At 37.8% G+C, this 25,574-nt stretch overlaps 1 protein-coding gene across 2 annotated transcripts; it reads left to right on the plus strand.

The window, feature by feature from the left end:
• The first annotated feature begins 17,837 nt into the window (after positions 1-17,837).
• LOC148011361 (uncharacterized) lies at positions 17,838-20,953 on the plus strand. 2 transcript variants are annotated; one of them, XM_087670306.1, is made up of 4 exons: positions 17,838-17,974; positions 18,086-18,227; positions 18,715-18,930; positions 19,898-20,953. In XM_087670306.1, the coding sequence occupies exons 2-4, from the start codon at positions 18,177-18,179 to the stop codon at positions 20,582-20,584; spliced, it is 954 nt and encodes a 317-aa protein (XP_087526432.1). In that variant the 5' UTR covers positions 17,838-17,974; positions 18,086-18,176; the 3' UTR covers positions 20,585-20,953. The 2 variants fall into 2 exon arrangements, with proteins under 2 accessions (XP_087526432.1, XP_087526431.1); XM_087670305.1 differs by having other exon boundaries at positions 17,845-17,974; positions 18,161-18,227; positions 19,898-20,952.
• The last annotated feature ends 4,621 nt before the right edge of the window (positions 20,954-25,574 follow it).

Below are 25,574 nucleotides of genomic sequence, written 5' to 3' on the forward strand. Positions count from 1 at the left end.
GCCAACGCCAATGGCACCCGCATTGGAAAAAGAGATGGAATGTCTTAAGAAGGACATGCATACATGGTCCAATGTAGTTGAAGGGGTGAAAAAGAAGATTAAAACAATGGAACATGTCACTAAAGAAAGTGCTCAATGGATTTAAGTTTCAAAAACAAACAAAGGAGGGCATGCAAGCAAAATGGAAGTGATGAATGCTACCATAGAGGAATAAGTAAGATGGAAAATCTATTCTAGATGCATGGAGAGTGGGAGATCCAATGGACAAGGGACGGCATGTCCTTATGCTGAAGTTTGAAAACAAGGGCAATAAAAAAGCATTCCTCACACAATGTGGGGCCCTCAAGGGAAAAATTATATACCTTGATGAGGATTTAACACCTACTCAACTAGAACATAGAAAAGCCATCATGCCCAAGATATTGAAGGCATGTAAGGAAGGAAGGTACACAGTATACAAAGATGGTAGGGTGATTATTGCATAGCATCGATCACAATGACGATGCACAATCTATGAGACACTTAGGATGTCACTATGGAATTGCAATGGAGCGCTATGGTTGGATGCTAGGTATTTTGAGGATAGTTTTAGAAAAATAGACATAGCTATGTATACAAAAATGCACCAATGCAAAGTGGGCCAATTACTAGATGTTCAAGGGTTCATATGGGAAAGTGCATTCCATCCACAAGTTAGAAATCCTGGTGACACTAGGGGATATGGGGGTGCGGTCACGCTTTTTCGTGAGGGTCTCCAAGATATCATGGAGGTGATGCATAAAGATAAAGATCCACAATACATGTGGATCAAGATACACACAGGGAGATCATGTGATATTTTTATCTCACTATATGCTACTTTTCTCTTGCAAACTCAAGCTACACTTCATGAGATGGGTCACCCTTTGATGCATTATACGAGGATATAACGAGATATGCTTATTTTGGGGATGCACTTTTGGTAGGAGATTTAAATGAACGTGGATTGCAGCCAACAAAGTGACTTCTACATACATAAGGATGCCATGTTCAAAGAGATTGATGTAGATGAGATGGATCTACACAGGATGGCCCAAGGCAAAGAAGTGAGTATCTATGAGACACACTTTCTAGCTCTAGGAAGTGCACATAGATCAGCCATATTCAATGGTCTATCATGTTGTCCAGGATCAAATACTTTGACATGTTGGAACCACAAGCGAGGGGTAAGTACAGTGGATTACCTAATACTCTCACCATCATTAATACTAGACATCAAGAACTTTGAGATCTCAAGGAGAACAATAGGAATAGTAGTGGATAATGCCATATTGACCTTTACTCTTGTGGACACATGAGAGACACTACACCATATCTCCCCAATCACCCTAGATATCGCTTTGCATAGAGGAAACTTCACATATATATAGTGGCTCTATGCATGGAAAATTATAGATCCTAGATTTTAGTAGATCACTAGAAGAATGCACAAGAGATTAGGAAAAGGCCTTGCACACTTCAACTATGTATGCATTCCCATACAGCATGCCCCCATGCAAACCCCCATTGCTTTGGGTACTCATATACATAGCTAAGCAAGGATGCTCTTTAGATGCCTAGTGTAGAAAAGAAGAAGTGAGACTACTTAGCAAAAATTGAGATGGAGATATACAAGCTATTTTTGGGACGGGATAACAAAAGAGCATGGAGAATGTCTATGAGAGACATCCCCTATACAAAATACATCACTTGATGCTTAGTTACCTTGTGGGAGATAATTAAATTATGTACTAGGACAAACACCCATATAGCCTCCACAGGTCAATAGACCATTATTACAGTGGTCCTTCTTCACAAGTAAGATTGTTAGACAAGCGATCTATAGATACAAAATGGGAGGGCACAAGATGAGGATGGTCTAGTGGCATATCACTTCTCACGTGCATATGACACAATGGCACCCATATTGGTAAGTATGTTCAACAAAGTAGTATGTGAGGGATTTCTAGAAATATGGTCACACCATACTATACTTCCACTCTTTAAGAGTCGCAACCCTCTGATTTCCAATAACTATAGGACCATCATGATTGGCCACACATTGGCAAAGATATTTGGATCGATACTAGAGCATAAGCTTAGTGCATGGTTTGAGATGCAAGGCAAGAGAGCATAAGGGCAAGTTTTGTTTCAAGCGTGGATACACCACATTGGATCATATTCTCACACTTATGGAAATCATTGAGGAGGGCTAAGCTCGAGGCAAGAGGATTTATTATTACTTTATGGATTTTCACAAGGCATTTTACATAGTACCTCGACTACGTTTCATGCAAAGATTGCAAGAAATTGGAGTGCCAAAAGGTATGCAGTACTGTTATAGAATCCGAGATACTCACTCGACTTTCTTATATACTTAAAATATATATGGTGAATATTATGTTGGCATAGAGGGAGAATAGATGAGAGAAAATAAAGATGTAGAGAGAGAGGTAGAGAAATTGGCAACACACTAGGGACTGGAAGATGGGCTAGCTCCCCCCTTGTGGAGTTATATTATTGACAAGGAGCAAGCTCCTCTATTATACATAAGCTAGTTCTTACTTGTAGATCTTGGAAACAAGATCACGGTTCCTTGCACGGTATACAACTGGCTAACACTTGCAAAACTTGGAAGTTGGCACCTTTTGATCCTTCTTGAGTCTCCTTCTCTCCCACACAATATGTATAGGGCTCTCCTCTTGGCACTTGATTTCAACAGAGCTTCCGCAGCACTTGCACTTTCTCTTCTCCTCTTGGAACTTGATTTCAGCAGAGCTTCAATAGCACTTGATTTCAGTAGGGCTTCCACAACACTTGCACCTTCTCTTCTCCTCTTGGAACTTGATTTCAGTAGAGCTTCCGTAGCACTTGATTTCAGCAGGGCTTCCGTAGCACTTGCACCTTCTCTTCTCTTGGATACATGCAAAGTGATGCTTCCTTCACCTCTCCCTTACGAGATCGTTTTTCTATTACAAGATATTTTAAAAATGGATTTTCCAAAAAACAGCTTTTTAAACTGTACTCCTAACTTGTGGTCCATGCAACCACCTTGAGTCATAGATAAGGAGAGTTCATTAGATTTCCTTGGGCCTCAACCTTAAGATTGAATTCCACACAAAAGCTTGCGTCATTTTAGACCTTAGAAAGAGAAAATCACTTCTCTCCTCACTTCCAAAGGATCACATCTCTCATCTTTTTTAGTGAGAGAATTCCCTCTCTCATCTTTCTTAATGAAAGAAAAGACCTTAAACCTTTGACTTGTAGGGGAGAGGATGATCCCAAATGAATGCAATGCTCATTACACACAAGTAAACATTCCCAGGCGTCCCTGGATGCACACATAAATACATATACACAATGCTAATGCACTTCCTCTTCTTAGAACTCAATCCATCTTCATTTATGTGTAACTCCTTGGTTCTTGTGTATACTCTTACACTTGGCAGACACTTCTTTCCCCCTTCTTAACTTGTACTGCATGTACCAGATATCCCCGTCATAGTGCTCTGTTCACCCCATTAAGTGATGCACTAGGAATATTGGTCTCTAAATGGTCTCATGGCCATGCTAGATCATCATCAACACTTAAAGAAAAGTGAGTCATTAATTTATTTACATGAATATTTTAAATAGAGAATGTGTAATAAGCAATCAATTTAGTGACATGCAGTAGGGCATTTATACATTGTACGGGAAAGTGATAACAGAAAAGTGATAGGTCGTATGTGCACACTTAAGGGGATATCTAAGCTATGATCGACAACACCATAAGAGTAAAACACGGATGCCCACTTTCACTCATGCTATTTGGACTATACATAGATGAGGTGTCTGACTACATTGATCAAGGAGGTGAAGCTAGAGCTAGCATAACTGGAGTATTAATACCGATACTATTATCTACCGATGATATTGTACTCATTTTAGACTCACCATAGGGCTTACAACGTCACTTGGATGCACTATATATCATTTGCAAAGATAGAGATCTCATAGTGAATCTTCAAAAAACCAAAGTCATGGTATTTAACACCTCGGCAACATGGGTTGCCCGATCCATGTATTAGTTTACATTTAGGGGAAATGTAGTGGAGCATGTGAGGGAATATGTATACTTGGGAGTCACTTTCTCTGGCCCAAGTTTTTCACTAAGGGGGGAAACTAAGGCCTAGTTGGCATGAGTCTATGCAGCACTAGGGTCACTTGAGAGCCAATGTGCCCATATACAATTTTAGGAACCTCTCACCAAACTATGGTTGTTTGACACACTAATCACACGTACTCTTCTGTATGGAGTGGAGGTTTGGTCTTGCATCCTATATCACTGATGATTGATCTCACTTGCTAACCAAATTGGCCCAAAGAGGGATCATTATGATGGTTGGGACTGTGATGATGATATCAGTATGCATGATCAAGAGTAAGCCCTCCACCCCACTCCCTATTATGATGGCTAGGACTGTGATGATGATATCTATATGCATGATCAAGAGTAAGCCCTCCACCCCACTCCCTATCATTACAGTAGATTTAGGGACAACCACTATGGCTGTGGAGGTTCTCTTTAGAGTAATGACTTTCTTGCACAGGATATGGGAGCTCTCGTGCCACAAATATCCCAAATTGGCATTGACTTCCACCAGATAGCTAGTAGTAGAGGCAAGTGAGAGGGACTATTGCTACTAACTAATAGTATCAATAAAGGTCAAATTGTGGATAGATAGATAGATAGTGAGAATTGGGGGGGAGAGAGAGAGAGAGAGAGTGTGTGTGTGTGTGTGACTAAATTGATTGCTTATTACGCATTCTCTATTTAATAAATTCATGTCAATAAATTAATGACTCACTTTTCTTTGAGTGTTGATGATGATCTAGCATGGCTATGAGACCATTTAGAGACCAATATTCCTAGTGCATCACTTAATGGGGTGATTAGAGCACTGTGATGGGGATATTTGGTACATGCAGTACAAGTTATGAAGGGGGAAAGAAGTGTCTGCCAAGTGTAAGAGTGTACACAAGAACCAAGGAGTTACACATGAATGAAAAAGGATTAAGTTCTAAAAAGAGGAAGTGCATTAGCATTGTGTATATGCATTTATGTTTGCATCCGAGGATGCGTTGGAACATTTACTTATGTGTGTAATGAGCATTGTATTCATTTGGGATCATCCTCTCCCCTGCAAGTCAAGGTTTAAGGTATTTCCTTTCATTAAGAAAGACAAGAGAGGTAATTATCTCACTAAGGAAGACAAGAGACGTGATCCTTTGGAAGAAAGGAGAGAAGTGATTTTCTCTAAGGTCTAAAAAGACACAAGCTTTTGTGTGGAAGTCAATATTAAGGTTGAGGCCCAAGGCAATTTAATGAACTCTCCTTAAGGTGGTTGCATGGACCACAAGTTAAGAGTACAGTTTGAGTAGCTGTTCTTTTTAAAAAAGACATGGTGAATCCATTTTTAAAATATCTTCGATAGAAAAACTCTCTAAAAATGGGCCACGTGGGTTATCGGAAACATCGAGATCTATAACTTTCATGGTGGACGTTTTTTCATCCAAACAATGCACAGAGAGATATCTCAAAATTAGTGCTCTAGAGTAGGTCTTGGAACGACCACATCTTGCATGAAGATCAACTCAAGTCTCTCTCCAAAAAGAGAAGCTCTTGAAAGCCTATAAAAGAGGAGGCTCTCCTTGGGTGTGAGAGAGGAAAAAGGAAGCATCACTTTGCATGCATCCAAGAGGAGAAGAGAAGGTGCAAGTGCTGCGGAAGCTCTGCCGAAATCAAGTTCCAAGAGGAGAAGAGAAGGTGCAAGTGCTGCGGAAGCTCTGCTGAAATCGAGCGCCAAGAAGAGAGCCCTACACATATTGTGTAGGAGAGAAGGAGACTCAAGAAGGATCAAAAGGTGCCAACTTCAAAGTTGTGCAAGTGTTAGTTGGTTGTATACCGTGCAAGAAACCGTGATCTTGTTTCCAAGTTCTACAAGTAAGAACTAGCTTATGTGTAATGGAGGAGCTTGCTCCTTGTCAATAATATAACTCCACAAGGGGGGGGACTGGCCCATCTTCCAGTCCCAAGTGTGTTGCCAATTTCTCTACCTCTCTCTCTCTCTCTCTCTCTCTCTCTCTCTCTCTCCATCTTTCTTTTCTCTCATCTATTCTCCCTCTGTGCCAACATAATATTCGCCATATATATTTTATGTATATAAGAAAGTTGAGCGTGTATCGCGAACCTTATAACAAAGAGAGAGAGAGAGAGAGAGAGAGAGAGAGAGAGAGAGAGAGAGAGAGAGAGAGAGAGAGAGAGAGAGAGAGAGAGAGAGAGAGATGCTATAGCCATGTTAAAACCTTCAGCTTACTTATTATGATGCTTAGAGCTAGAAGATTGGTGCACAAATCGGATGCCGTAAGCGCGCGTAGTGAGCGTCAGAAGGTCCCCAAGAACAAAAGAACTGTGCTTTTTGCACACAAACCAATGTAGAAAGCTTGCACGACATGAACAAGAGACCAATTGGGTGCAATCTCCCCCCATGCCTTGTATGAGCGCTCCACAAAGCATGTATTTTATATATTAATCATCTTTAAGCTCAAATAATAGCCCAAATTACAAAATAGCACGCTTTTGGCTTTTGAGTTTGCTTTTGTGCCAAATACAAATAAAGCTAATGGGCACCCAAGAAGTCAGGCATACCCAAATACAATGTCCAAATACAAATATCTAAATCGTGCGCCCATGCGCATACCAAAATAATAAATAAATATCAAGCGCCTAAATAAATAAGCGCGACAAAATATAGGTGCCATGCCTAAGGTATGCGCCCATCAAAATATTGATGAAAACTTGAATACACGCTATCCTTCAATGCTTTCCACTGCCACTGCTGCTATCTCTACACATCAACTGAAGCATTCACAATCGTTAGTAAAATAATACAATTAAACCGACAAAAGTGAATACCTAGCAGTCTTCAGCTATATAAATAAATTAATTGGTTAGAAATCAATCCTAACCTTAATTTATCACGAGTGCGCACTCTAAACTCATAAACATTTATTAATTTAAATATGTATTTTGCCGAATCACCTGCTATGGAATCACCCATGTACACATAAAATTAACAAAACGCCCGAAAAGGATAGGTGTCCCCATCGACTTCTCACACAAAGAATCCACTTTGTGTATAAGCCTCGGTAATAAAAGTTTACGAAATCTACTGTAAAACCTCACGGAATCCACCGTGGCATGGAATCCACCGTGTAATATGCCTCCTGGCATCATATCCCCGGGGTGGGATAGCAATTGTCCTCAATTGCTATTAGCTCAATGTGGAGCTAACAGAGTGGGGAAAGCATTTAAGTCTCTAGCGTGCATCCATTGGGCCTCTTCAACAGGATGGTTTTTAAACTTGACCAAATATCTAGAATATCTACGGCCAGTTCTAGTGGTCATGAAGTCAGTATCTATAATAGCTTTAGGCTCAAGGATTTTAGTCTATTCATCTAGCAAAGGTGGATTTTCATAGACAGGGTGTATAGGTAATTGGCCTCTAAAGGGTCATACTAAACTAATATGGAAGGTGTTGTGAATTTTCCAGTGTTGTGGTAGTTCTAGTTTAAATGCATTGTCATTGATTTTGTGTATGATCTTGAATGGTCCATAGAATCTAGGTGCTAATTTCACAACTGGGTGTTTATCTACACTTTGTAATCTATGTTTTTCTATGCGTAACCAAACATAATCATCAACTTTGAAATTCATGGCCTGTCTTTTCTTATTTGCTTGTTTTGTATATGATTACTGGGCTTTGGCAATCATATCTTTAACTTCATCAAAAATAGTGGCATGCATGTTAGCAATATCATCAGCAGTCTGAATTTTATTTGATAATGATGCAACAGGTGTAGACAATCTATAACCATAAATAACTTCAAATCGTACTTTCTTTGTAGCTGTGTGTGGTGTATTATTATATGCAAACTGAAGTAAGTGTAGATATGTATCCCATGTGTGTGGTTTTGAAATAGTGTAAGCACGTAGAAGATCTAAAATAGTACTGTTAGTAGCTTATGTTTGACCATCTAAAATAGTGGCATGCATGCATCCAAGAGGAGAAGAGAAGGTGCAAGTGCTGCGGAAGCTCTGCTAAAATCAAGTGATGTGGAAGCTTTGCCGAAATCAAGTTCCAAGAGGAGAAGAGAAGGTGCAAGTGCTGCGGAAGCTCTGCTGAAATCGAGCGCCAAGAAGAGAGCCCTACACATATTGTGTAGGAGAGAAGGAGACTCAAGAAGGATCAAAAGGTGCCAACTTCAAAGTTGTGCAAGTGTTAGTTGGTTGTATACCGTGCAAGAAACCGTGATCTTGTTTCCAATATCTACAAGTAAGAACTAGCTTATGTGTAATGGAGGAGCTTGCTCCTTGTCAATAATATAACTCCACAAGGGGGGGGACTGGCCCATCTTCCAGTCCCTAGTGTGTTGCCAATTTCTCCACCTCTCTCTCTCTCTCTCTCTCTCTCTCTCTCTCTCTCTCTCTCTCTCTCCATCTTTCTTTTCTCTCATCTATTCTCCCTCTGTGCCAACATAATATTCGCCATATATATTTTATGTATATAAGAAAGTTGAGCGTATATCGCGAACCTTATAACAGAGAGAGAGAGAGAGAGAGAGAGAGAGAGAGATGCTATAGCCATGTTAAAACCTATAGCTTACTTATTATGATGCTTAGAGCTAGAAGATTGGTGCACAAATCGGATGCCGTAAGCGCGCGTAGTGAGCGTCAAAAGGTCCCCAAGAACAAAAGAACTGTACTTTTTGCACACAAACCAATGTAGAAAGCTTGCACGACATGAACAAGAGACCAATTGGGTGCAATCTCCCCCCATGCCTTGTATGAGTGCTCCACAAAGCATGTATTTTATATAATAATCATCTTTAAGCTCAAATAATAGCCCAAATTACAAAATAGCATGCTTTTGGCTTTTGAGTTTGCTTTTGTGCCAAATACAAATAAAGCTAATGGGCTCCCAAGAAGTCAGGTGTACCCAAATACAATGTCCAAATACAAATATCTAAATCGTGCGCCCATGCGCATACAAAAATAATAAATAAATATCAAGCGCCTTAATAAATAAGCGCGACAAAATATAGGCGCCATGCCTAAGGTATGCGCCCATCAAAATATTGATGAAAACTTGAATACACGCTATCCTCCAATGCTTTCCACTGCCACTGCTGCTATCTCTACACATCAACTGAAGCATTCATAATCGTTAGTAAAATAATACAATTAAACCGACAAAAGTGAATACCTAGCAGTCTTCAGCTATATAAATAAATTAATTGGTTAGAAATCAATCATAACCTTAATTTATCACGAGTGCACACTCTAAACTCATAAACGTTTATTAATTTAAATATGTATTTTGCAGAATCACCTGCTATGGAATCACCCATGTACACATAAAATTAACAAAACGCCCGAAAAGGATAGGTGTCCCCATCGACTTCTCACACAAAGAATCCACTTTGTGTATAAGCCTCGGTAATAAAAGTTTACGGAATCTACTGTAAAACCTCACGGAATCCACCGTGGTACGGAATCCGCCGTGTAATATGCCTCCTGGCATCATATCCCTGGGGTGGGATAGCAATTGTCCTCAATTGCTATTAGCTCAATGTGGAGCTAACAGAGTGGGGAAAGCATTTAAGTCTCTAGCGTGCATCCATTGGGCTTCTTCAACAGGATGGTTTTTAAACTTGACCAAATATCTAGAATATCTACGGCCAGTTCTAGTGGTCATGAAGTCAGTATCTATAATAGCTTTAGGCTCAAGGATTTTAGTCTATTCATCTAGCAAAGGTGGATTTTCATAGAAAGGGTGTACAGGTAATTGGCATCTAAAGGGTCGTACTAAACTAATATGGAAGGTGTTGTGAATTTTCCAGTGTTGTGGTAGTTCTAGTTTAAATGCATTGTCATTGATTTTGTGTATGATCTTGAATGGTCCATAGAATCTAGGTGCTAATTTCACAACTAGGTGTTTATCTACACTTTGTAATCTATGTTTTTCTATGCGTAACCAAACATAATCATCAACTTTGAAATTCATGGTCTGTCTTTTCTTATTTGCTTGTTTTGTATATGATTGCTGGGCTTTGGCAATCATATCTTTAACTTCATAAAAAATAGTGGCATGCATGTTAGCAATATCATCAGCAGTCTGAATTTTATTTGATAATGATGCAACAGGTGTAGACAATCTATAACCATAAATAACTTCAAATGATACTTTCTTTGTAGCCATGTGTGGTGTATTATTATATGCAAACTGAAGTAAGTATAGATATGTATCCCATGTGTGTGGTTTTGAAATAGTGTAAGCACGTAGAAGATCTAAAATAGTACTGCTAGTAGCTTCTGTTTGACCATTAGTTTCAGGATGAAATGCATATGAAAAATCAATCTTTGTTCCTAAGTTAGCAAACAAAGTAATCCAAAAATTATTACAGAATCTAGAATCACGATTAGAAATAATGACTTTTGGTAAACCATGATTAGTAAAAATAGTTTTTAAAAACAATTAAGCTGCTTGAGATGCAGTTAGAGTTTTCTTGCATGGAATGAAATATGCTTGTTTGCTAAACCTATTGACAACAATCCAAATCATATCATGGTTAGCTTTAGTGTTAGGTAAACCAATAATAAAGTCCATTGAAATTTGTTCCCATGGTCCTGATGGAATAGATAAGGGCATTAATAAACCATATTGTTTACCATGATGTCTTTTAACTCGTTGACAAACTAAACATTCAGAAACAAAGTTAGATACATCAATGTCCATATATGGCTAATAAAAATCTTCATTCAATGTACGTAAAGTAGATATAATACCTCTATGACCTTGATATGGAGGACAATGAATCTCATACAAAACAAAAGATCTAAATGGAACTGTCACACATAATATTTTTTCATAAAACATGAATCCATTATTGTAATACAGTGAATCAATAGGAATCCAATTATTTGCAACTAATTTATTCCAATCAACTTGAAAAGTAAGATCCTGATGATAAGTACCTTTCATAGGGATAAGGGAATCAAATGATATCACATAAATATTATGAATTGTCGGTCTTCTACTTAAAGCGTCGGCTACAACATTCTCTTTTTCTGGTTGATATTGTATAAGGGGATGAAAACTTTGAATGAAAGCTGCCCATTTAATATGTCGGTCAGATATTTGGGGTTGACTAAGGAGATGTCTAATGCTTTGTTGGTCAGTTTTAATCATAAATTCAAAACCCATTAAGTAATGTTTCCATTGACGTAAGGCTTGTACAACATCTAGCAATTCTTTATCATAGGTAGAGTATTTAAGTTCAGATGGTTTTAGTTTACAGCTAGAATAGGCTATGGGATGATTATCTTGCATAAGGACGGCTCCTATTCCAGATCCACTAGCATCGGTAACTACTAAAAAGAATGGTCTATTAAAATCAGGTAGTTGTAGTACAGGAGCATGGGTTAAAGCATGTTTCAATAAATCAAAAGATTTTTGTTGATTATGAGACCAGTTATACACAATACCCTTCTTTAAAAGTTTAGTTAAAGGTAATGCAAGTTATGAGAAATTCCTTACAAACTTTCTGTAAAAGCTAGCAAGACCTAGAAAAGAACGTAACTCATGCATATTTTTGGGTATGGGCCAATTTAAAATTGCTTCTATCTTTTTAGGGTCAACCTTAATACCTTCTGATGAAACAATGTGTTCTAGATATTCAATTTCTATTTGAAAGAATTCACTCTTTTCTGGATTAGCATACAATTGATTATCTTTTAACAACTTGAAAACTAAAGACATATGTTCATAATGCTCATTCTCATTTTTACTGAATACTAATATATCATCAAAGAATACAATAACGCAATGCTGATATTTCAAAAATATGCGATTCATCATTCGACTAAATGTAGTTGGTGCATTAGTTAGACCAAAAGGCATGACTAGAAATTCATAGTGTCCAAATTGTGTTCTAAATGCAGTTTTGAATATATCAGATTTATCCAATCTTACTTGATGATAACCAGATTTCAGATCTATCTTACTGAATATGGCAGAATCTTGTAGTTTATCCATAAGATCATCTACCCTAGGAATCGGATATCTATTATTAACAGTAATTTTATTCACGGCACGATAATCAATGCACATGCAATAAGTATTATTCTTCTTCTTTATTAATAAGACAGGTGCGCCAAATGGAGAACTACTAGGTCTAATTAATCCTCTGTTTAGCAATTCTTCTATTTGATTTTGAATTTCTTTATGTTCAATTTGGTTATGCCTATATGGTGCTTTACATGGTGGTTGTGTACCAGGAATTAAATCTATTTTGTGATCTTCAGGACGTGAGGGTGGTAGTCCAGGTGGTAAATCATCAGCAAAACAATCTTTAAATTGAGCAAGAAATTGTGTATGCCTAGGATGCATATGTTTTTCTTTAGCTTGAAGTTCATTCACCCAAATTAAATAAGATTTGCTACTTTTACGTAATGCACATTTAGCTTGAGTATGACTAAGCAGTGGAAAATTATTAGATGCGTGCATACCATGCAATGTAATTGGTTTTCCTTGAAAATAAATTTTAATTGAATGCGTAGAATAATCTATGTCAGGATTATACTGATGATGCCAAGGCATACCTAAGATAATATCACTAGACTGCAAAGGTACAACTAGGAAATTCCTTCGTTCAGTATATTCACCAATTTTAATTTTTAAGTTATGCACTTCTTGTGTTCCATTATATCTTCTGCCTAGGAATGCTGCTTTAATGCGATAATGTGTAGAAACAGTTTGTAAATTCAATTCTTTCACTAACTTTGCAAAAATAAAATCATGTGTGCTACCATCATCACGCAAAATAATCTTTTCTTTACCATGCACAAAACATTTCATTGTCAACAAAGAATGGGGAGTTGGCGTACCTGGCAAAGTATCTGGAGTAGTACCAATGTCGTCATCATCTTCCGTAAAGTTAGGCATTTCCTCACGTTCTTCTTCTTCCATTGCTCCAAGATAATTGATATGGACAGGTGGCTTTTTCGATTGGCAATTGGCTGCTAGATGTCCAGGTTGATGGCATTTGTAACAAACTATAGGTTTGGCTTTAGATACATTGTTGGTAATGGCAGGAAGTTTAGGAATGTTGGGATTTGGCTATGAGGATGGCTTAGGGTTTGGATTGGTATTTGATGGCAAAGTAGGTGATCGTGACCAAGACTTACGGAATGAAGATGGAAGAAAACGAATTTGATTGAATCTTCGAAAATTTGAATTGAATTGCTTGGAACCATAGTTACCATTAGTTTGAAATTGTTGTGGACGCTTGTATCTTCCTCTAATCTTGTCTTCAGTGTCATGAGCCAAAGAAATTGCATCTTCAAGGGTTGTTGGCTTGAACATATTGACTTCAGCATAGTAATGTCCAAGTAGGTCACACATAAACTTGTGTTTATGAGTCGTTTCAAGTACATCTTCGAGCATACGTAGTTGCAGTAGGGCATTCCAAAAATGTTCAATGTATTGGGAAATAGGTTCACGATCTCTTTGCTGTAGAAGATCCCATTGCTTTATGGAATTGAGGAGGAAAGAAATTCTGCAAAAACTTCTTTTGGAAACTCTCTCAGGTAGTAGGGCAATTAGCACTCTTGCGGACCACAGTCCACCACAAGGATGCTCGATCGACTAAATGGTTAGTGACACATTTAATTTTATCTCTCTCAGCATATGTCTCTTCATGAAAGTAATCATCAAACTCACAGATAAATGCAAGTACAGTCTTTCCATCTCGTGATCCATTGAAAGTACGAAATTTGAAGTTTCTTTTAATTATCTTTGTTTCTTTGCGGATGGATTGGGCTTCAAGTGTCGCATCGATGGTACGTCGAATAAGATCTTCGGGTTGCGGTCCATCTTTGTCGGTGGTAGATCGTTGCAGATTGGCGAATTGAACTTGCAAAGCTTGTCGGGCTCTTCATTCTTCATCAAGCTGCATCATAATCAAATCCAACTTTTGTTCCATCATTGGTTCGGGTAAATCACCGTCCATATTTTGTTCCGTCATCCTGTAAAATTCAAAAGACCTCACACTCTCGAAATCTAATTAGCGGGATGAGCGTAGCTCAAAGTCGGGTATACAAGGCTTATATATTTTTTTTGGCTTTTATAGTCTTCCTCTTTTGCAATTGCGGTATTCGTTATCTTCGTAGAAACTACGTATGAACTGCGTATGACGTGCGTATGACCTTCTGCGTTTGTTGAAACTGGTTCAGCAAGTTTGCAAATAGGATCAGGGTCTACCAGAGAGCAATTCTATGATTCTGTGCTTCTGCGTGTGAATAGTCTTTATGGGAGTGGTTGGACTAAGTCCTTTTATGACTTCTGTGGACTTAGGTGACTTGCAGAAGTAATAGAACTTTGAAGACTTGGAGTAGCTTAGTGGATTAGAGAGCTTTAGTGAATTTAACCAGCCGTGTGATTTTTGAGGACGTCAATATGTTGGCGACGAAATCGGCGCCGTTCAGGACGTCCCCTTGCCGCCAATCGTCGAATTTATTAGATGAAGCTTTTTTTAAAGCTAATACTAAGCTTTGACTTTAAGCTTTTAAGCTTTTGGATATGGAAGAAGAACTTACTGTCTCTAGTTCAAAACGACTTGAAAAAGGAGATGTACAAGTGGTCCTCCGCCTCCTTAGGCCGGTCCTTCGCGATCAGAGAGTGCAGAAGGGGGTTCTTGTCCCCAAGAACAAAAGAACTGTACTTTTTGCACACAAATCAATGTAGAAAGCTTGCACGACATGAACAAGAGACCAATTGGGTGCAATCTCCCCTCATGCCTTGTGTGAGCGCTCCACAAAGCATGTATTTTATATATTAATCATCTTTAAGCTCAAATAATAGCCCAAATTACAAAATAGCATGCTTTTGGCTTTTGAGTTTGCTTTTTTGCCAAATAGAAATAAAGCTAATGGGCGCCCAAGAAGTCAGGCGTACCCAAATACAATGTCCAAATACAAATATCTAAATCGTGCGCCCATGTGCATACAAAAATAATAAATAAATATCAAGCGCCTTGATCAATAAGCGCGGCAAAATATAGGCGCCATGCCTAAGGTATGCGCCCATCAAAATATTGACGAAAACTCGAATACACGCTATCCTCCAATGCTTTCCACTGCTACTGTTGCTATCTCTACACATCAACTGAAGCATTCACAATCGTTAGTAAAATAATACAATTAAACCGAAAAATGTGAATACCTAGCAATCTTCAGCTATATAAATAAATTAATTGGTTAGAAATCAATCCTAACCTTAATTTATCACGAGTGCGCACTCTAAACTCGTAAACGTTTATTAATTTAAACATGTATTTTGCGGAATCACCTGCTATGGAATCACCCATGTACACATAAAATTAACAAAACGCTCGAAAAGGATAGGCGTCCCCATCGACTTCTTGCACAAAGAATCCACTTTGTATATGAGCCTCGGTAATAAAGTTTACGGAATCCTTTATAAAACCTCATGGAATCCACTGTGGCACGGAATCCACCGTGTAATATGCCTCCTGGCATCAAAGATAGTAAAAGATTTATTGAAGAGAATAAGAGCTTATGTGGTTACCTTTATAGCATATAGAGCTGCAAGCTTTTTATTTAGCAAGTAGCCTTTTTGATAGACATTCATTATAACTGGCTAGGGTTTTAACTTTTGAGTCCATTTCCTACTTTTTCCCACAAGTGAAGCTCTAACACATGTTTTTAATACTACTACATGAAAGTGCTTCAAGCCCCTAATTTGGAGTTTGGCTTAGTAGAGAGAGCGAGAGAGAGAGAGAGAGAGAGAGAGAGAGAGAGAGAGAGAGAGAGAGAGAGAGAGAGAGAGAGTGTGTGTGTGTGTGTGTGTGTGTGTGTGTGTGTGATATGCCATCTTTCCCTATGCCACCACAAAACATTAAGTCCTTATAACCAATTTGCTAGCATAGCTACCCCACCCAATAACCCTAGCTACCTTTTCCCATCAATCCTGACCCACATGTCCCTAAAATGCTAGACTTAGTAATCTAGCCCCCACCTAAAACCTAACCATCTACCAAGCATTTAATGCTCCCTTCCACCCTCAAAATGCTACAGGCACCCATGCAATGTTGCATGCCCAAAAAAGGTTCCCATCCATGCCTACCTATAGTATCTTGATCAGGGGTGCTCTCTCTCTCTCTCTCTCTCTCTCTCTCTCTCTCTCTCTCTCTCATATAATAGCTTAGAGTACTTGGCACAAAACCCCCTTTCCACAAACCTCAAAATTGTTGCGAGTTGCAGAGATGGGTTGTACTTGATTGTAGAGGTGTTTTAAAATTTTCACCATTTCATAGTATTTAGAGTCTACCTAAAAGTTATGATTGATGGTGTCATTTAACTTGGTACTCTCTATGATATTGTGTTAATTGATTTTAATATCTCACTCACTCTCACTCCTACTTATTCGCTCACACATGCATGCATGCACATCCATCACATTAAAATATGTTTAGATGTAGAGAGTGTGCATAGGGTCATTCTCATCTTTAGAATGTCACCTTGCGAGCACCTTGCTAGTAATGATAACAAATACTAACACTAGCATGAAGCACCAAGAGAATCTAGGTGTGAAGTCACATGAAATGTTTTTTCAAACCCTGATGCGAAGTATTGAGAGAACAGTGGTGCAAAGCACCGAGAGAATCTAGGCACGAAGCATCTAGTTTGGGCTTATATAAGAGATGCAACTTTATTTTAACTCATAAGTTGGTAGAAGTAATTTGACTTTAAAAAATGTGTATGTTTGTGATTTTTTAAAATTAAGGGATATTTGGGAAATTTCCACAAAATTTTGGAGCATATAAGTAATTGTTTTACAAAATAAATCATAATTGAAACATGTTGGCAATGTCTAAATTTTTTTGGGAATATAGCGGCAAATTATATTGAAAGAGATAAAAAGGTATTTACATTAAAAAAGGCAGAGAGCTGAACATTTTGAAATATACATACAAAAATTGGAGGGATATTCAGGTTATATTATAATGTGATGTGATGTCATTGAGATGATGTGCTGTGCACTCAAGTCTGTTATACGAAAGGAAAACGAACGAGTTGAATAATTAGGGCTGAAAATGGCAAGTTAAAAATGCCAGGTATTTCAAAAGGCCAAGGAGGCTGACACATGTCTAAGCCTACGGGCACACGTGTGCCGCAAAGCAAATGTGTGATATTCTCTCCGGCCCATCAGAGTCAAGAGGTTTTAAGCTAATTACTAATTTTGCATACATACATACATACATACATACATATACAGTTTAATGTAATTTTAATTGGAGTTCACTAACTTAAGAAGTCTTAAGGCAAAGTTTAAACCCTCTAATTTAGATTAGACATTTGCACCGATGTATTGAATTTAAATAATAACATTAAATGAATCCCTTTGATTCGATTCAAATAATTAATCAATTTAATTTCCGTAAAAAAATTATTTGAATTATTTCAACATGATTTGGATTTTTAACTAATCAATAATCAAATTTATTGAAATTTCATTCAATCTGATTCGATTTAAATCATTTAAAAAAATCGATTTAATTCTAGTAATCTAATTCATTTTAAAATAGATTCTATTTAAATAATCACAACAATTTGATATATTTAATTTCAGTAATCGAATTAATTTGTAATTATTGGGGAGAGTGGGTTAAAGAATCTTTTAACTCCAAATTTTGAACTCTCTAATTTAGACACTCGCACCGCTAAAAGCTTCTGTGATTTAGCAAGATAGAGAGGACCAGCAACAGGCCCATTTGCCCTCAGAGCTTGGAAGACACGCAGATCAAGCTAACGACTCAGTCGCTTCACGAGGTGGGTGCCTAAGACTCTGTTGATTCAGAATGCATTTCATCGGATCAATCTATCAAGAGTGCTCGTTCTTGTGTAGATGCCCATTCTCATTATCATCCTTGTTGATTGCAGATTATATAGCTCCTGATCATAAATCCTTATCGATTCCTGACCATCCTTCTGATTATAATCCTTCACTGATTGCAGATTGTGGGAAGTGATCATGGGCCTCTATGACCAAGGCAAAGGACTGCTCATCAGCCTGCCTGAGCATGTGAGTCTTACAATATCATGTTCATCAGCTCGGCCATCAGATCAAGTTCAGCTCCTCTAATTACAGTTTTTGACAAGTGCCTATATCTAGTTTGCAGAAAATTGAGACATTCAATCATCGCCACAAGAACAGATGTACACACCTGCTTCTGAAAATGTTATCAGTTTTGTGCTATCCTGTAATCAGTAATTTGAGAGCACCGATTATTGCCAAACAGATGCAGCTACATAATCATTTGTTGTCAGTTTTGTATCAAATCATTTGCTGTCTGTTTGCATGTTTTTGTGTCATGTTACTGTACACATCTGGCTTTGAAAATCATTTGTTATTTAAATAATTTACAGGTTTTTGTCATATTACTTCTAGGCTGCTGTCTGATTTTGAGTATCATTCAGAGTTTTGGGAGTTTATATCAATGGTGCCTTTATGCCGTTTTCCCCTGGGGTTTGGAAACTTGAGGTAATCAGTTATACCTCATCCTTTGCAGGAAGGGTTGAAAGAACCATCCACAGGTCTCTTCAAAGATGCTGCCTCCTATCTGATAATCTTGACCCATTCTTGCTTTGAGGAGATCGCCTATCTTCCATTTCCTGTGGGCACCATCATCAGAAAGGCAGAAGAAGCTGCTGATCCATGGACTGGTCCCATTGTGCAGGCTCTTGAAGGAATAAGTTTAGGCATTTTGGATGCCATTGACAATGAGGTGCTTTGTCTAACCATTCTGCTACGCTACGGTCCACATTAAATGTCTTCATGCTTGGATTTTTCTTTGGATTTCTTGTAAGTCTTAGCAAATGATACAAAGAACCTGCAGTAACAAGTAGAACTGTCCTTTCAGAGTCTTAACATACGAGTTTTAAATGAGAAATAGTTTCTTTTTGTAACAATTCTGTTCAAGCTGTGTCATTTTGATGTAATGCCGTGGATCAGAGTCTTTCTGTAGAAGATAAATCTGGTCGATCTGTTAATCATATGTTGCGTGGATCAGAGTCTTTTCTGCAGAAGTCATGGGGATAGTTGTCATGGCTAGATGTACTGTTACTCTATTTCTGCTTATTATGCATGCTTGGGGCTGATTGGCAATAGTGTTACTCTTTTCCGTATGAAGCTCTAGGTGAGCCGGTAAGATCACCTGGGTCATACTCTCTTTAAGTCTTAGTCGATTGCTTCAACCCCTTTTCTCTTCCACATGACTTTGATGTGATACATGTTAAACTGCAAAGCTTGCTTTCCTTGCACTTAACATCTCCATTTTCTGGTCACAAGTGCTGGTTGATACCAGCCAACATTTCGGCATGGCAGATGTGTTCCATATCTTGCCTGTGTCCTATGCTGTGATTTGTCACAATGGCAAATTTCAACCTTTTAAATTGCTGACATATCTTCCCATAAAGAAGATTCTACCATTGTCCGGTTTCTTCAAATGTTGTCTCAGCTGACATAATATTTTGGATTCTCTCTGAGTATGGCATCAGACAATTTAATCAGAGTGGAGTCTCTTGTCACTCAAGTGCAGTGTTAGTATTCCTCTGAAGGGCTATTGAGAATCAATGGTTATGAAGTAGTTTCCCTGCAGAGTACATCAGTTGTCTGACTTTGGATCCTGTAGAGTACCTTTGTTTCAACCCTTCCAGTTCTTTTTTACGATGGCATTTGACTATTTCCTGCAGATTGATGCTGTAGGGGCCTCAGTGGAAGGATGCATTCTGTGCTCAGCAGACAGAGTTAAATCAGTACTTATTGCATTGCGCAAACGAGGGTTGATTGGAGCCTCAGCTGATTTATGGGTGCGATACGAGGCTTCACTGAGAGGGAACCTACAAAAAGCCATTGATTTGGCCAACAAGGTACCACTGATAAGCATTATCACTCCCGTTGTATGCTCCATAGCTGCCCCCTTGGCAAGGGCGGTTTCCGATTGGCTAGTCAAGCATGGCGAAGTGGTAGAGAAAGGCATCCAACTTCCATCAGAAGCTGCATGGCAGCAAAATGACAGTGCAGCATTGAAAGTCGAACACGAATGGATCGATGACATGAAAGGCGGCCAGGAGGATGACAAACGGAGGGCAAATGCAGAGACTGATGTGACAAAGGAGACGGAGGCGATCGACGTCCCAGGTCCAGTAGCATTAAGCACTGCAGAAGAGAGATTGGAACTCGAAGATGTGATAGAAGAAATCAAAGAGGAAGAGCAGATAAACACTATTGAGGATTCTATATTGGAGGAGAACGATGTCAATGATGTCCTGGAGATGATAGAATCCAGTTGGCTGCTGGGATCTGTTGCTATGTCACCTCTCCCAAGCCCAAAGCAGGCTAGCTTTTCTAGGTCAAGGAAGGGGACTCCGATAAACTGATTGCCTTCTTGTGTCAGACATCATAGATGTACAGTGCCAATGTGTGTGTGTGTGTGTGTGTGTGTGTGTGTGTGCGTGCAGTAGACTACCTCACCACAGGACAGTTGACACTTCAACATTAGTTCTTGCCCATGCTATCAGCCTGCATTATGTATCACTGTATATATCTGATAATGTTTTAATATGATTTTCCAATGTGAGGTGTTGCAAGCTTCCCATCATGATCTTGATAACCTTTAAAAATGCAGTACAGTTTGGAAATTATAGCAAGAGATGGTTCTACCAAAGATTAGCCTACCAAAGAGATGGTTCTACCAAAGATTAGCCTATTGGATTTGCTTGCAACCTCTCGCTGTACACGATATTTTTACACTATTGTTTCCCAATGTCATTTTCTAATTTCTAAAGGATAAATTTTCATTTTCTTTGTATTTGTGCCTTGATTTACATGAATGAACCTTGTTTAAAGGGATAATTAAGGAATTTGTTGTTTTGTCTATGTGTGTTACTTCAAAGCAATATTGTAAGTCACATGGGACCTTATAGAATAAAAGAGTGCATAAATGAGCTTTAAAAGAACATTTGAAAACATTTTGATAAATTACTTAAGAGCATGTACATACGTTAGAATAAAAAATGACTCATAGTAGATGCAAAATGTTGTATTATCAATAGAGTACAATGAAGCAAGATAAACATACATGCGAGACAAACATGTAGATCATTAGTGAGAACTAAATGACCAATACTTGCATCACAAGTGTCAACAACCATTCCTAATTGTTATCTATGTCACCATTGCAAACATGTAATAGTAAGTGCTTGGGGCTCATTAGAGTGGTATGATATTTTCAAGAAGGATAGGATTAAAATGCCTATAAGATAGGTGAGTGGTGTTTATATATATAGCCCCTAATCGTGGGCTATAAGTGAGTTTGTAAAAAGTAAAAAATATGCAATGGTGAAAGCCCAATGATGTATGACACTTCTTCACTGGTTAGATAGTTATTGTAGCTCCACAAATTGATTGTAGAACTTAAAAACTTTCTTGTTAATAAACCTTAGATAGGTTTATAGGCTTGAAAGATAGATTGGTTAGAGGCCCATCATTTCAAGATCATACACAATTCGTTAGTATGAATTAAATGCACTACTGGGGTAGGGATGAAACAAGGTTCTACAATTTCTATATCCAATTGAAGAGTTACAACTCATTATGAGCATCATATAACAGTCTTTTTTGGTACAATATGCAATCGTATCTACATTGCTTTAGCTAGTTGAGAGGCTAGTTGTGTGTACTAACACCTTAGAGTAAATACACAAGTTGTGATATGATTTCACACCATTGGTACATGGCTTTGAAAAAACACTTCATTTTAAGTGCATATTAGTTAGCTTAATAAAAATTACATCATCGTTTTATGCACCCAATACTTTTTTTAAAAAAAATTCACAACCTATCGATTATGCACTAAATGCATGATGGCCTTTGGATAGTAAAGGCAACCCAAAGGGTGCCTCAATATGGACAAAAGTAGCAACTTTGAACCACCATGAGCATAGGATATAATTTACCTAGTACATACAGATTGGTACACACTACATGCAATATAAGCAATAGATAAAACAAATGAGCTATTAACTACAATTAATCAAGGAAAGCTACATCAAGAACAATCCATAGGGTAAAGTTATCACTTTTATTTAAAAGCAGAATTATAAGTATAGATAGCCTCATAAGAAGAGGATCTACCATGTCATTGTAGTCTTTAGGAGATAAATTCTTTGAAAATTCAATCCCTTTAGCCATAGATAGATAGAGTGTAGTGCCATCATCCATTTCACAAATCATGTGTCTGAAAAAAGAGGGGAGGAAGGAGTAGTTCACCATCATCACATCAAAAAGAGGCTCAACATTGTATAAGAGTAGGGAGAGAGTATGGGTCAGACACGGGGGATTCACTAGTAGTAATAAGGAGACGTCACCTGCGTGCAAGAAATATATGAAAATACCCCTTATCTACCCCCTATTTATGGGACCTTACCTTATAAAATGTACCTTCCTTCCCTTAAATAACCCCCCTCCCTTACACTCACGTGGTACCATAAGGTAAACCCTAGTGGACCCCCCGAGGAGTTAGATTCGCCCTTTTGCAATAGAATAAGAGTAGAATGTTCTCTTTTTATATGTATAAAGTGAAAACCCTAAACTCTAGGGTTTTCATTATGAAATACCAAACTTATGGTAAGAAAAAGTGAGTCAAAAAATACATAATAAAAAAGTAAAAACATAATCCTTCTTAAGGATATAATCTCACAAGTAATTCTAGAAATGCATTTCTATAAGGGATAAACCATTTGTGCCATTGCTTATAGAGGGTCAAACGGGTGATGGAACTCAAGGACACCACCCATTTGGTGAGTTCCCTGAGTTAACCATTGAGCTATCATGTGGTTAGCACTAGAAGATGGTGTATATCAAATTTCAAGAGAGGGATCTTGGATAGAATAGAAGATTGCATGAGTCTCCATAGCTTTGCTTTCTCAAAGCCATTATCCATTGTAAACCTTTATACAAGGATCAGAATGTGTTTGTAGGCAAGGTCAACCCAATTAGTAGAATAAAGTATGCTTCCAACTTGAGAAACAATTACTTTGTGAGTCCAAGCACATGGTTCATTGCCACAACGATGTATGTATTGTATGCATTTAAAAGGGAGCTTATCCCCTTTATCATATGTTTAGATAGCTACTACATTAGGAGAGCATGATATGGTCATATTTAGAAAGTTGGTAGAGATTGATATAAAATGGCATGTATTGAAGAAGTAGAAATTGTTATATGAAAAGTCAAACTCTATGTATGCATGGTGTATGAATTTCATGAAGGTTGCTAAATCAAAATAACTTTTAAATAAATAAGGAGATTTCTAGCCAAAAAATGAGCTAAAGAGATAGACAAGAAAACCCCAAGAAGCCATTGGACTAGCAATAGAATGAAGACACGTCTTGGAGGCATTGTAGGAATAGAAAAGATAACCCCCATCCATGGAGCAATGACTTTGAAAGCACAATACTAGTAAAATCCATAGAACCAAATTGCCACAACAACAACCCTCATACATTATAAATATAACCATGGATGCATGTGATTGAATCAAATATAAAGGCAATTTGTGCCTCCAAATATGGTAAAGGCTAGGTAAACACAAAAAGTGTGAGATTGGGGTGTTTTGGTTGCAATTTAGTAGTTGATGGCATTTTAGGTAAGATCCAATTGTGGCTAGTGGTGGCTTGACATGTCATATTGTGCCATTTCTATTAAAAGGTCAACATGACAATTTGGTATGCAAAGTAGAGACAACAACAACACATCTTCGATATGTGGAGACAATAATAAATTGTCTCAAGACAAAAATACACATCCTTCTTATTAGACCACTAGTTTAGTTGGGTATAGACTACCACAGTCCACTATTTAGTAATTGTGCTACTTGCAGGAAGTCAATATTAATGTTGAATGTTGTTATGAATATATGCATACTTTGGTAACAGCACATGTATCACTTACTTTGCTTTGTAATGACTCGTATCTCTTCCTCCCATTGTTTATTTCATGGTTGTGAGGAGCCTTTGAATCATGCATTCACTACTAACGCCTAGTGATGCACTTGCAAATATATACAACTAGATAACACGTGTTTATGAACCTTACATTAACCTACTCATTGTTGTTTCACTCTTTGAATATTCCTTTTTTTCCATGTAGATAAAGTAGGGAAAGTACAAGTTGAAGCAACCTTCAAATCGCCATTCAATGGTATGATAATAGTCAACAATCATATTCTACATTCTTCTCTTGGAGTGTTCAAATAACTTAATCTTGAGTATCCATTCTTTGTCATTTTTGTAGCACACTCCTAGGACGGGTCCACATGAAAGCCCAATATTGATAGTGCATGCAATTGGAAGGGGGGGGGGGGGGGGGGGCGGGATTAAATATAGCCTAGAAACAAGTTCCCGGTACCATACAGAATGGTGAGAAGCACCACCCTATAATAGAAGAATGTCATGGAAGATCAACACACCTAGAGAGAGGTGGATAAATTGTATTAAAGGAGCCAAACCAAAATCCTTAAAAGACAATCCCTAAAATGAGGTAGCATGTCTATGAAACAAAAAAGCCAAACAAGGAAAATCCAGCTGAAAGAGAAATAATGGAGTTGTCAAATGACAAGGTGGAAAGAATTTCAAAGGTCTACGCTAAAATTTTGAGGAAAAAGAAGAAGAGGAAGACCATTGAGTAGCACGCCACTTCAAAGAAGAGTAAAGTCTCCAAATTTGATAGCACTTAATAAGTGACGTAAAAGGACCAAGGAGGGATCCCCTCCTTAAAAGAATAATCTCAAAACTTCTAACATTAAACCCCTCAAACCAAAGTCTCGAAAGAGACTCATGTAGTCCCCCTTATGTTGCTTGCTCTGCAATCTTTTTATAGCCTACTGCCTCATTGCATCTTCTTTTTGTGATGTGTATTTTCTATTACAATGAAATGATGACTTTGTATTTTATCTAGTTTTTATTATTAATTTATATACATTTATTAATGTGAGGGTGCTATTTTTAAAGTTATAGTACACATTTTAACTTTAGTTTTTTCCCTCTAGATTGTAAAGACAAATGAGAAAATATGCCTAAGTGGATTGCCATTGATGTCGATATGCACAAAATAAATGCAATTGATAATAATATGGTCAAATGTATAAGTCTAAAGGTTTGTACAATAATTTGTGTCTCAAAAGTATTTCAATTCAGCAAATAATTCAAATTCAATGGTTAAGTTTAAGGTATATGCCGATAAAAGTTGATATAAACATACATTTGTATGTGGAAAAACTTGACTGGATAGAAGATATTGAAAAATTGGATGATAGTTTGACCATTCAATTGATGATACTAAGACAAATGTCCACATATAATAAGATGA

This window comes from Lygodium microphyllum, chromosome 28, assembly GCF_053477565.2.
Source record: "Lygodium microphyllum isolate KBCC chromosome 28, Lygodium_microphyllum_v1.1.10, whole genome shotgun sequence".
Lineage (NCBI taxonomy): Eukaryota > Viridiplantae > Streptophyta > Polypodiopsida > Schizaeales > Lygodiaceae > Lygodium > Lygodium microphyllum.